The sequence below is a fragment of the Polypterus senegalus genome, chromosome 10 (genome assembly GCF_016835505.1).
Source record: "Polypterus senegalus isolate Bchr_013 chromosome 10, ASM1683550v1, whole genome shotgun sequence".
NCBI lineage: Eukaryota > Metazoa > Chordata > Cladistia > Polypteriformes > Polypteridae > Polypterus > Polypterus senegalus.
The window spans coordinates 162922193-162936333 of NC_053163.1; the positions used below are offsets into that span (position 1 = coordinate 162922193).

General features: G+C 43.3%; 1 protein-coding gene across 3 annotated transcripts; it reads right to left on the reverse strand.

Moving 5' to 3' along the window:
* Nucleotides 1-237: 237 nt before the first annotated feature.
* Nucleotides 238-13007, reverse strand: LOC120537928. Of its 3 annotated transcripts, none has more exons than XM_039767209.1 (5): nucleotides 12819-13007; nucleotides 8242-8322; nucleotides 5391-5456; nucleotides 4471-4715; nucleotides 238-930 (listed from the first exon to the last, which is right to left on the reverse strand). In XM_039767209.1, exons 2-5 carry the CDS (start codon nucleotides 8258-8260, stop codon nucleotides 352-354), a joined length of 909 nt encoding a protein of 302 aa, XP_039623143.1. In that variant the 5' UTR covers nucleotides 8261-8322; nucleotides 12819-13007; the 3' UTR covers nucleotides 238-351. The 3 variants fall into 3 exon arrangements, with proteins under 3 accessions (XP_039623143.1, XP_039623144.1, XP_039623145.1); XM_039767210.1 differs by lacking the exon at nucleotides 12819-13007 and adding an exon at nucleotides 12558-12683; XM_039767211.1 differs by lacking the exon at nucleotides 12819-13007 and adding an exon at nucleotides 8606-8789.
* Between the last annotated feature and the right edge of the window lie 1134 nt (nucleotides 13008-14141).

The following is a 14141-nucleotide window of genomic DNA, read 5'->3' on the forward strand; positions in this document are numbered from 1 at the left end:
AGATTCGTTCATGCCCCCATCTCAGCTGAGTCACATCAGCCTGCTCAGAGTCTCTGCATCTGGTTTGTGCTTCATATTGAATCTTAATTTAGCTCGCCATAAATTTCCTCCACAGGACATAACAGGGATTTACTTAAGTCTACAATTGTTGTTAATTTCACATGATTTTTGAGTTTTGACATCTTTGTTAAAGTAACATCCCATGCAGACTAGAGCTGAAAAGAAACAACAAAAGAGTTTTCTGGCATCAGACTTTTTATTTGCATCCTAAACAGCAGCTTTATATTACAATAAGCTTCTATAATGGGGGGAACAAAACACCAAAAGTAAGTGTCCTGGGTGGGGATAAAATTACTTATTCTGGATAATTTGTTCAAGAAGTTCAATGACCCTGTCCTGTTTAGCAGACAACTCTTTGAGTGTCTTGAGCATCTCCGCCTCTCGTTTTTCTCGTCGACTTTCCCTTTGCTCACTTCTCCTTTTAATCTGGTAATCCGTTTCACGCCTTAGTTCATTGGTTTCTATTAACGTCTCCAGGAGTTTTGTGCGTCTTTCTCCCTGATCCCCCTGGTTCAGAAGGAATGTTCCGGCGGCGGCAGTAAAGTCTTTTCTGGCCTTCTTTTTAGGAGGGAATTGCTGGGGAAGTGTGGTTACAGGTGGAGTGGTGGTGATAACTGGAGTGGCAATAACCGGTGCAGTCTTGGCATGGGCTTGAGGAAGAATGAAGAAGACTGACGAAGTAGAAGTGGGAGGCTGAGTAGTTTCTGACGCCACTGACAGAGAAACTGAAGACAATGGCACTGACCCATGGGTAGATTCAGGAGTTTGAAAAGTAGCCGAGGAAGATTCGATTGGGAAAAGGCTGCTTTTGATTATGGTACCTTCAGGTGGGGAGAGGCCCATTTTCTTTGACAACAGACTGTCCATTGCCTGGAGGTGAAATCAAACATACTGTAAATACACACACATAAGCATATAGAACGTATTTAAAAAACACCAGGTCTGCTCACTTTCTTGCATGAACCATTTAACAATTCATTAATGAAACAGGTGATCAGTCCGCTTCAGAATATCAAAGCAAATAAGAAATGTAACATTTTTCAAAATGAAGGGATTTCATACCTTTGAGGGCAGCTATCTCTCAGCATTCAAATTGTTCATTTTCATCTTCTACTCAACACTTAAGTTTAATCAAATAGCAAAAATTGTAAGAACTAGAAAGTACAGCCATATTAGTTCAGTGACTGCCAAAGAAAATGACATTCAGCTTTAAAATTCTTATTTCTAAATTCATCCAGATTATAAATGTACTAACTAAATTAACTAAGAAGTGTTTTACTTTCTTTTGGGCTTCCGTCAAGTTTCTCCGACTAATTTTGTTTTTGCTGTGGCACTCAACACATCAATAAAGTTACCAGCACAGACATGCACTGTGTAATGGATGGCATCCCTACCAGAATGGACTCCCTTTCTGCGTCTGGTCAGGAGGCCCAGTTGGCAAGAAGACATGAGAAGAGGCAGGAGGCTGTCTGCCTACACAATGATCTGGGCATTGGATGCCATTCAAAGAATGGGTACACTGGCGTTCCAGCAGGTTTAGATGGAGGAAACATTAACCCACCAGGAGGACAGCTTGAAGGAAGGACAAGAGGATTATTTAAGCTACATGCCCCACTGAACTGCAAGTAGCAGCAACCCAGGAGGCAGGTACTCCGATGGATACCCACAGGGCATACTGGGAGCTGTAATGCCCTAGAGCAGCCCTGTTGGGGTCCCTGGGTCCCACCAGGGGGGACTGCTAGCAGCTGTGCTCCATGGTGTTTGGGATTGACCTGGAAGTAGTTCCACAGGGTTATACCCTGGCAGTGGAAGGAGTCCCATGTCCAAGGTAAAAGGAACCACCCTGCGACATCCGGGCGAGTCGGAGTTGTGAGGAAAGAGAGCAAAGCTCACCAACAGGTGTGGAGGACAAGGGAAAGAAAAGAGGAGTTGTGTATTTTCAAAGAGCCATTGTGAAGACAGTATTGTTAATAAATCACGTATTTGAACCTGGGACTTGTGTTTGTGTAGTGGTGTCTGAGGTTTGCTGTGCTGCAAGGCCCCCCTACTAGTCACAACAGCCATTAATTGTGACACACTAGCATGAACAGTAACAACAGAATGAGCCATGCAAGGTGATCACCACCAAGAATGAGGCTCGAGACATCCTGGGACCCCAAGTCAATTCAGAAGATCAACGCAGCTCTTAGGTCTTGTCACACACGTGCGGCTAGGAGTGACCTGAATGGACTAAGTGGAGGTGATCACCCGGGGGTGGCGGGGTGCTCTAAACCTGTTTCTGTTAATTCTGCAGATCAAACGCTGGAAAACCTGCCTGATTCGATGTCACTTCCTGGTTCTGGACTATAAATCCTCCATGTTGCCAAACCAAGTTCAGTTCATACTGGGAACTCAACTAAGCAACATCAGTTGTTCACTTTAAATCATTTTGCAGCTAGGAACAATAAACGGGTTGCTGCCCCAAACCTTTTTTTAGTGCGTTGAGACTCGTTATTTCACAGTCGCTAGAGGCTGCCTCCTCTGTTACAGTTCCTGCTTGAACTGAATGAAGTTTCCTTCATCAGGTGCTCTACCCGCCATATTCTAGTGGATACTGTGAATGAATCTGTCCCCCAAAACAGAAAATCATTGGCCAATGGGTGATTGTCAAGTGTCACACTGCCGAGATGCTCCATTTCTATTTCCAGTCATAGCTCCATTCACAGATCTACCGAGAATGAATAAAGTCAGCATAAAACACGCTATGGCGCCTGGGGACATTTGGTCCAATCAAGTGTTGCCTCCTTGCATTGGTTACTGATATCATGCATACTGTATATTTGACTGCTTAGGTATTTTACAGATACCATCGTTATTTTAATATTTTTTATTAAAGTAAAACCTATAAATTTCCCAGTATGTCACAAAAATGCAAAGCAATATCTTTAGAATCTAAAATGCGGACAACAGACTGTAGCAGTACTACTGTACTATGAGTTTGAACTGCATCTCCCAGCAGTCCCACCGGTAGGACTGGTTTTTCATAACCTTTCAACATACAGATCACTGGACTTACTCTCGCCATTTCTCATTACATCCGGTTTGGTATTTCATGGACTTTGCTATGTGGTGTTTGTGATTAGATGTTTAATGTTTAATGTAATGTTGCCACAGGGTTACAGGGGTGGTATGATTGTTTTAATTTATATAATTTCATTTCATTATATTCTTAATTGTCATTAGTTCCCAGTGTGCTTTATTTTGTCTCCGTTTTTGAGTGTGTGCGGGTCCTTCCAAGGCTGCTGGCGTCCCTGGGATCTCCTCTACAAAAATAAATAAATCACCGCCATATTGACGGTGTGAATCTTAACAGCACCTGACCGCTACAAGACGCTGGGGAAAAGAAGCCTGTGGTAGGAGGTCCAGGTTTAGATCACTAACCTGCTCCAGTTAGAGGGGCACCTTTCTTCTGCTAAAATCCATTAGCCTGCAAGTGTGGCCACCAGCAAATTACTTTAAGGGTCCCGGCTTAGTTCGGCTCTTGGACTTGCGGAAAGTGAGGCACATGTTGTTGCCTCTGACCTCAATTGAGGTGTAAGGCAGAGCCCATGAAACAGATGTCCAGGCAGTGGATACAACAACTGAGGGCGCATGGAGCCACACGAATGGTGCCATGGAATATCGGGGCGGTGGCAGCAGCACTGCAGTGGCATCCAAGGAAAGACAAAGGAGGTTTTTGGCTGTGAAGTTGGCAATAAATACACCACCAACTCCACCACCCGCCCATGTGAGGTTACAATACCCTTTTATTTTCTTCCGATGGTACATCTATCTATGATAACAAAGTTTCTCAATAATGAACTCAAGCTACTATGTTAATTGAGGCATCACTCTACAATGTGATATTTAGGCCCCAGTGAGCAGAGATGTGATGTGGTGGTGTACGTAACCATTCACCAACAATTTAGGAGAAAAAACTAATGGGGGAGATGCCAAAGATCATGCAGTTTGCCTCAGATAACGCTTACACCTGAAGCAGGCCTCACCTTGCAGCTTAATAGATGGATCAATGCTGGTTTATCCATTCAAAATTCAGTGGCAAGTGCAGTGTTTGGAAATTCTCTGCCTGCACAGGTGATGGTTGCTTGGGGTTAACTATGTTCTGTCAGATGCAGCATTCAATGATTGCTTTCAGAAAAATGTGGGGCTTGCATTTAATGAAATTACACACATAAATAATTAACTCCTGGCATCTCCTGTAGGCACTCACCCATTTCACAATATTTTTGGCACCCTGAGGCAGGTCAAGAAACTCACAATAATATCAGACTAGTAACCAATATCTATCTATCTATCTATCTACTAGTCATTACATTACAGAACAAGCTTCTCCTGACACAGTCAACTTTGCTACAAACACAAAAAAATTACCTCAAAATGTTCCCATGTAATTTTGGCATGTCCAGATTCCCGGATTCTGTTCTTGGCACGTTTGTAGGTCACAATTAAATTGTTCCATTTCTTCCGAAGCTTGTCGACTGGAACATTGTAACCACAGGACTCAAAGTCCTGGTGGATCTTGTTAAACATCTGACTCCGATGGCTACCGCTATATTGGTTCCAGTACCGTTTTACACAATCAAGGAGAAAAAGTGTGCTTTGGGTATCACTGACTCCTGTAAGGAAAATAAGGATACATTTTCAGCAATGAATACATGCAAAAAGGACGGAGCTGTTATCCACATGAGAAAATCTCCTGGTAATCATTATATTTAAACGTGAATGAATTATTTAAAGTTATTGATCCTTTAAACCAAACATGTTGTGGCAGCAGATACACCAATAAGCATCTTAACAGAAGAAGCCACAAATCCAGAGTCCCTTCTCCCTCCATTTAAAAAAAAAAAACAAAACACCAGGCGGCGAGCGGCCGCCATATTGTCAGCCCATTAGAGGAAGGAAGAGACTGAAGAAGAGAAGCACTCTGATGGTGTGATGGGAGGCAATACCCTGTAACATTTTTAGGTCTATGGGTAAATGCACGCCCTGAGAACAGCCATTACTGGGGTACAAAGTTCTGTGATTTTGTTGAGGTTTTCACCTGAACAGTGCAGACGTTAGTCAGCCAGTTTACTGTTTAGGCTTTTAGTAATCTACATGATGCATGAGGGTCTACCCAGTAGTACCGGGGGACCTTTACATCAATCAAGAGGATTCCAACAAATTGCTTGTTGCCCGATTACTTTATTGTTCTACAATTTAACTTATGCAGGTAATCACATTTTTCATTCTTATTTAAAGCTAAAATGTTTAACTCTTTAAAAATCAAACCCAACAGAAAACAACTGTACCTCCTTCTTGTGGCTGTCCAGACTTGTCAGGTACTTCCTCTTGCACCTCATCTGAATTTTCTGTTCCTTTAAAAATATTTTCAAAATTTACGATTAAATTACACTACGATATATGAACATACGACCTAATATTCTAACAGCCACTGTATGTAATGTCACAAACTTGCGGCAGAGTGACAGAACAAATGTTCATCAAGGCTTTTTTAAATAAAGTGTTAACACAATAATTTGAAGTGCCTGCTGGAATTTAAAAATAAAAGTAATTGATCTCATAATCAGCATGGAATTAACAACGAGGTCTAAATATTATGAAACAGTGTCAAAGTGACAGAATTTTGCTTCAGACAAATGAGGATTCCATGTCTTAAGACCACTCAAACCTGGACATCCCTTTTGCTTAATGGGTGTCTGGCCAGTCGATTGGTTCACTGAGAAAGCTTCTATCAACATGGCATGAAGCAGGACAAGGGCCAAAGACTACATATCTCAGAGGGGACCGTGAAGATAAGCTCAGAACCGAAGGTGACAAAGGTGGCCTTGAGCTCATACACAACAGTTTGCCCCGAGGAAAGGCCATCGTGCTGGACATCCTTCTTCTCGATGTTCATGGAATTCTGCAGCACCCTGCTGGCAATGCAGGCGGCACAATGGGCCTTCTCTGACCCTGCTAATGAATGGAACATACACTGTGTGCACAATTATTAGGCAAGTTGTATTTTTGAGGATTAATTTTAATATGGAACAAACACAGTGCTATCAGTCAATCCAAAATGTTAATAAACCTGAAACCTGAATGTTTCACAACGGAAATGTGAGTGTGAACATCATCAGGGGAATACATATGTGCGCACAATTATTAGGCAACTATTAGTGTGCAGATTTATTATGCAACTAAAGGAAAAATGAAAATTTTCCCATCTCACTTGTTTATTTTCATCTGTTATAGTGAGAATAATAAACAAACACCTCAAAATTTACAAATAAACATCTCTGACATTTCAAAAAAAATCAATCAATCAATCAATCAATGACCAATATAGCCACCCTTCTTTCCAATAACAGTCATAAGCCTTTCCATTCATGGAGTCTGTCAGTTTCTTGATCTGTTGACGATCAGCTTTTTGTGGAGCAGTGACTACAGCCTCCCAGACACTCTTCAGAGAGGTGGATTGTTTTTCTCCCCCGTAAATCTAGCGTTTAAGAAGTGCCCACAAGTTCTCGATAGGGTTTAGGTCAGATGAGGAAGGGGGCCATGTCATTATTCCTTCATCTTTAAGGCCTTTACTGGCTGGCCACGCAGTGAGAACTTGATGCAAGTGATGGAGCATTGGCCTGCATAAAAATCATGGTCTCTTTCCTGTATCACTGTTTGAAGAAAGTGTCTTCGAAAAACTGGCAGTAGGTTTGGGAGTTGATTTTGAGTTCATCTTCAATGCAAAAAGGTCCAACTAGCTCATCTTTAAAAATACCAGCTCATACCAGTACCCCACCTCCACGTTGGAGTGGAGCTCTGTGCCATTACTGATCCACAGGTCCATCCATCTGGTCCATCAAGAGTCACTCTCATCTCATCGGTCCATAAAACCTTTGAAAAAAATCTGTCTTCAGATATTTCTTGGCCCAGTTTTGACGTTTCAACTTATGTTTCTTGTTCAGTGGTGGTTGGGTTTCAGCCCTCCTTACCTTGGCCATGTCTTTGAGCACTGAACACCTTGTACTTCTGGGCACTCCAGGTAGGTTGCAGCTCTGGAATATGAAAGTACTGGAGGATAATGGGTTCCTGGTAGCTTCACGTTTGATTCTTCTCAAATCTTTGGCAGCTAATTTGCGTCTTTTGTTCTCAACACGTTTCTTGCGACCCTGTTGACTATTTGCAACAAAATGTTTGATGGTTCTGTGATCACACACCAATATCTTAGCAATTCCAAAAGTGCTGCATCCCTCTGAAAGACTTTTTACAATTTTTGACTTTTCAGAGTCAGTTAAATCTCTTTTTTGGCCCATTTTGCCTGAGGAAAACTAGCTGCCTAATAATTCTGCACACCTTGATATAGGGTGTTGATCTCCTTAGGCCACACCCTCCCTCATTACACAAATACACATCACCTGACGTGCTTAAATCCAATAAGCATTCAAGTTAATACAGCTTGGAGTTGGAATATATGCATTAAAAATGATGATATGGTCAAAATACTCACTTGCCTAATAATTGTGCACACAGTGTACAGTAACACTGTAATCCTATGTGGATCTTGTTGTTAAATATGTAACCCACTAACAAAAAATAAAAGGTCCTATGGCCAAGGGTTCAGTAACAGTGCAAATACCACACACACACACACACACAGTGGTAAGAAGGGCTCACATCCAGAGTTTGGAGAAAAGCACTTGATGAAGATTCAGAAGAGCAGCAGACAAACTACGGCTTTGTAGTTAGTAGCTGAAACTCATCAGGAAGAAAAGAATGGCAGCCTATCTAATAAGACAAGGTACAGGGGCAGGGATTATTGCTTTATCCAATGGTGTAGCTTCTGCTCTTTCATTTGTAATTTCAAATACGGTCAAAAGAGAACTTTGGAAGTTCAAATCTGCTGACCATTCTGAAACAGCAAGAGGTTAAACTGAGACAGACTTTTAATGCAATGATGCCACTTTGGTCTGGCAATACTCTCGGCTTTGTAACTATCCTTAAAATGTAACCCACACATCTGCCTTAAGCAGAAAGAAAAGATTTTAACCTTTAAAATATACATGATACACTCAATTTACCAAGCACACAATATTATTATAATATTATTTCAATGCAAACACTGGGGACTAAATATGGAGGGCGGGCTGGCAGACTGTCTACCTGTGGCCTCTGGCTTCATTGGAAGAGATACGTTGCTTTGTGTTGGCTCCAGTTGTGCACTTCGGTGGATTTATTTTTCCCCTAGAAGTAAAAAAAATAAGATCCTTTAGTAAGTTGAACTAAAACATGTAAAAGGGTAGCATCTCTGCTGCTGCTCAAAGCGTTTTTCCCTTAATGCTCCAATTAAAACAGAGAGAGCTATAAAAAGAAACCTACAAACTTTACACACAGCATGAAATGAACACAAAGCCGCCCTCAAGTACAAATCTGATCCCCAGCCTTGACATCAGTTGGCTAAAGGCAGGGGTTTCATGGGGACTCATGTGATCAACAGACTCGTGTTACATTTGTCCAAGGCAGCCACCTTTCTGCAGTGTGCGTGATGTTTGATTCGTCGGTCCACTTGACGTCCACTGACTGTTAACAGGCCGAGCACACTGTGGACTCCCAAGCAGGTCATTATGCTCCTCTTCCTAAACAGAAATGCAAATAAAGTAAAGGGACAGTCTGTGACGCCTTTCCACTGGACATTAAAACAAATTCTTATGCACATAATGCTCTGAGAAATATCAGGTGTCTTTTAAACAATTAACGGTCCTTTCACCGGTCAAACAGGGCACAAACCAATTATGAAGTGAAATTCAGATTCGCATCCCAAGTTTGAAGTTATCTGAAAAGTTTCAGTTTGGCTTTTATAGCACAAAGACAGTAGATGGCGCTCTCATATGTGCCCAGCCAGAAATGCTGCCGTTATTATGCTGTTCAATTTACATGAAACCTTTGCCACTGCCAGCCACACCATTCTGGTCGTCAGGTTGGAGAAGCACGATGAGCTGTCGGGCACAAGTCTTACTTACATGGTGTGACTGATGCTGACCAAGTGGTCTCAAATACGCCATTTTAAAGTTAGCTATGGTGTCCTTCAGAGCTCAGGGCTGGAAATCTCTCCATTGTCTACCAGAGGCAGGCCGAGTTTTAAAAGGGTAAGACTTATTTTCACTGATAGGTGGATAACAGGCAGCTGTAGTTATGGATAAAACAGAACCAGGTTTCTCTAACTTTGTATTTAATAGATTGCTCTGATGAGCTCAAATCTTAGATAAGTGGGAACTACTGGTCAACTTACCCAACACAGATTCAGTTAATGTGTGGAAATTCTGCATGTGAACAAATGACCAGGGCACCTTTGCATTAAGGTTGGTAGGCATTGCCACCCTTCAGAAGATGGCAATACTGTGCAAAAATTAAACGAGAACTAAACTTGCCTCAATAACTTAACATATTCTTAAAATATTTACCACAAACTCAGCAGAGTTGTCTTTATCAAAGTCTTCCATGACACGCTCAATATATATTCTTTTAGGATCATGCCAACTTTTCTTTGTGCCTGGTACCACTAGGCTGTTTCCGGGGCACTTGGGCAGGCCTTTCAACCTTGCAGTGCCTCACTGCACGCATTAGCTCAGGTGTGCCGCCTAAAGTTTCCGGTTGTGCCTTTCGGCTTGAAGGACAGAGACGTTAAAAGTGATCCACTCATCGATTCTTTTGCTACAAAATGTAAGGTGTGTGAACCTGCACATCTCGCCGTTTTGAAGCAGCCGTAGTTATGATCATGAATCATGTCGATTACTTATCTACAACACGGTTTACCATTTTGCCTGTTGCACAAAAATGAACCACTGCCATTCCAACCTTCCATACAACTCCAATGATCTTTTCTGTGTCATGTCACCTGCCCGCACATTCACAACACAACTATGTACGTCACCATTCATTTGGGGTCAGAGTCAAAACCATCTGCCCTCACCTTCCTCTGCCCTGTGAACAAAGCCAAGCCAGGATCCTTACTGAGACTGCCAGCAACTGAACCATTGGATGTAAAAGAGAGGAGCGTGTCTTGTAAGTGCGTTGTCATCTCATTGTCATCTCTCTCTGTCTCTCACACACACACACCCGCTACATGGGCTCCGTTCATGGCCAAATTCTCAGGATTTCGCTAACCCTTCTGATAATCCAAGACATCAGCACAACGTCTCTCTCCTCAGGTCTGTATGGCCTTTCCAAGGTTGTCATGCCAAAATCACCACTGCACACAATGGCGTCAACGCAGAACACGCAAGACCTGAATATGCCATGTGCCATCCTTTATAAATCTCAAATCAAGGGGTCGGCCACATGCGCTTTTAGCCACTCGCCATCACCTCACATCAGTAACCAAGTTTGGCATAAAAACACCTACTGTTGAATATTAATGCCAATTCAATGAATGTGAATTTTAGGTGATACTGACCTTTGCTGGCCTCTCTGTGGAAGTCACAAAAAAAAAAAGAAAACCCAGGAGTGGGAGCAGCAGGCAGCAGTTGAGAGGAGCAATAGCAGTGTGCCATCGTGCGGCGCCCGTCTTGGCCTATCTCAGGTGGCAGAGGCGACCCAAGTCTCTGTGCCACGCTCTCCAGTACAGCACAAGCCATCACAATGCAGCAAAGCTGCGCCACTTCACAAGTCCAAGAACCGCCATCAACCTTTTCATGTCACGGGGGTTTATTGTATAACCGATTGTGTGCAGGAGTACCTTTCATAAGAACGGCTCTCGTGGTGTACCCAGTATCACCTGAAGGAGTTACTCCCGAATGTACAACACAATTGCATGATGTAGGCCTTGAAAGGTCCATGGTAATTATGACTACAGTAGGGGGTACATCCTAATTCTGGACTCATTTATCTGCTAATGTACGAGATGCACAATCAGTCTCGCAACTCGAATTCAAGCTCACTACTCTTACTTATTACTCTAACAACGTCTACTTTCAGCAGACAAGCAGAATTGGCCGGGATGTTCCCAAACTTCTCCCATTGTCTGCTTTCCTGCTCAGTATCCTGCTGTTGCATGGGTCCCACTGTCACCTTCACCAAACCCGCACTCCTGGCAATCGCACAAAGCCTTTTACTGGACGGTGATGGATACAGCACCATCTTCGAAACACATCTCAACATTATTTTGGAGAAATAGGCAAACACGATTGGTGAGCTTTGTTGGGCTGTTGTGTTCAGACAGAATCACATTATCAAATTACAATGCAGCGATAACAGACTGCAGCACGGTGATATGCTCAGATGTCCAGAAGTGGCAGGCAGTCTGACAATGTATCCCAGAGGCCCATGCCCACCCACATCCAAGGTTTATTTGGGCCAAACTAGAACTATGATATTTTTCCCTTCTGTTACCAAATGGACAGATCTTCTATTAATAATAATCTCATTAAATTTAGATGTTGATAGATCTGTACAGATCTGTCACCACTTTTAGCTGACAGGATTGTCCATTGTTTTGAAGGACACCTGGCTGATCGGGGACTGACATGATGAAACTGCCATGTTAAACACAGCCACAGCTACCAATGAGAGGAACACATTAAGAAAAGGTAAAGAAACCCAGCTGTGTACAGTTCAGAGTTGGGAGCACAACACCCAAGTACTGGGCACTTCTTTTTAACTCCAGAATGGAGCCTTTCTCTTATTCCTCTAAAAGTACAGTGTGTATAGATTACTGCCATTAAGCCATTTATAGATATGGACAGAGGAGCATTCCACATGTTCACGTCAAGTTAGATTTGTCCTGCTCAACGCAGGACTGGCAAACATGGCATACTTGCCCACCCACCGCAGCACACGCAGGCTGCACGGACTGAGTTGCCACTTTTATTTTGAAATGTTTACATCAAGCTGAGATTTGCTAGTCGAACTCATCAGGGTCCAAAAGACGCTACAAAACGGCCAGCGTGCAGATGCGGTACACACACGGAACAATGGCCTTTGTTAAACAAGAGGGAAAAAAAAGCGTGGGATTGGGAACATTACTTAATAAAATCACGCCGTGGACGTAACGGTTATGTACAAACGGCTTTCTAACGGAACAGCAATTCACTTCTAAGAAGCCTTTTTTCCATTTCCAGATATACAAGTTTAACAAATCCGTTTGAGGCAGGACATGGTCCTTATGCACATTGTCAGGGCAATTCACGTTATTCTCCGTACGAATCTGAGAAAGAATCCAAAAGCACGGCGGGTCAATGACGAGAAATTGACTTTCATGTACTTAATGGTCGCACCAAGCAGCCAGCGCGCTGCGAAAACTTTCTCTTTTTCCGCGACTGAGTGGCAGTAACGTACACCTCCTTAAAGTAGGCTATGCACGAGACACGAGTACTTCTGTGAAAGTGGCGCACACCATTCGTTCCGTAGAGCAGCCCACTCTTCAGTCAAGTGCACTTGTTTAATTCCACTTTAATTATGCGCGTATTTGCACTTCCACTTACGACATGCTAGGTGCGCTTAACTGGACATGCCTCATGGCTTTCTGCTGTTCGCCACACAAGCCTTCAAATATCACACTTCCAGTCGTGCGACACTTCCCAAAAAGCAAGCGTGTGTGCGCCAGGCAGGAGTGAACGTTAACTAATCTCAGGCCGAGCGGAAAGCGCGCACACGCACATCACGCACTCGCACACACATGGAGAGGAGCGCCGAGCGCGTCCCAGTACGGCGCGTCAGGGGGAAGCAGCCGCCGTTGTACTTACCAATCTGTGCGAACTCCTTCCAAAGATTGGGCGCCGCAGCCGCAGACTGGGGTGGAATTGTTCAAATTCTGGCCTTTGAGCTTCGGGCTAAAACTCGGCACGAGCAGTTTAAATCGCAATTCTCAGCCGCGGAGAAAACAAGAACAACAGCCTCTTCCTGTAGGAAATATGGGCGCGTTTTCTTGCTGAGGAGAGGCTGCGCAGAGCTGCGCAGCAAGAATCCCGCCGCCGATTGGCTGGCGAACAAAGCTCAGCAAATCAGCTGCGAGGGCTGCGAATGGTAAAGCCCTTAGCACAGAGCCATTTTGGAAAAGGCACCGTGTCGTGAGCCCGGAGCCGAGCCGGGGTTGGCCTGCTAGGCCTCCTTGCCGATTTGGTAAGGTGTTAGAAGTGCAAAGAGGGACTCCAAAATTCGGCCATCATCAGTATTGGTAGAGGAAAGGCACAAATTAGATTTTGTATGCGATAAATAAATGTGTCCTTGATCATCATATTGTTAAAATGAAAAAAAACAAAAAACAAAAAAAACAAACCAAAACAACTTGTTCACTTACAACAGATGGTTTGTTTTGCTGTAAACTTTATGCAGTTTGGTCAGCGTTTCACGTAAAAAAGATGTACAGACTTCCAATTAGTTTCTATTGGCCAGAAGCTTAGAAGTGAAAATGCATAACACACCTGTTGCAACAAATCAATAATGTCTGCATCAAGGAGAACATGATTAGTGATTTAAAAGAGAGCACAGCAGCAACGTGATCTCCTGCAGAATATAAAAGAAACCGTCCAGTAGGGGACGTATCGTAGATCATGGCTAGAAACAAAGGAAGAAAAATTTCTGTACTGTGTAACTTTCCCTTTTCTGTGCCCAGTTTATTTAGCATATGGTTGTGAAGATGGATATACAGATGGAGCAAACCATGGACTTTACTCCAGTCCATTAGTGGGCAAACTCACACCAGGGCCAGTCCAGCTTACCTTTCAAATACAGTGCGCCTCTGAGGTGTTGGAGGAATCTCACATGCAGTATGTACAGCAAAAAACGTGCGCAGTAAGTAAGTAAGGCATAAGGCACCCCTGTGAGAAAGTAAACCAGACTTTGAACGCAAGCCAGAAATACTAGCAAACCGTCCCACACAATTCAATGAGGGACCTTTTCAAAGTCACATACTGCACATGTAGTATAGAAACATTGAATCTACGCAGCATGGGGGCAAGCCAGCCAACTTGGTGCCGGTCCCAAGCCCAGATGAACAGACACAGTTAGTGTCAGGTAGGGACTCAGTGTCCTCTAAAATTAGTGAAGTCCCAGGGCCCATTCCGAGT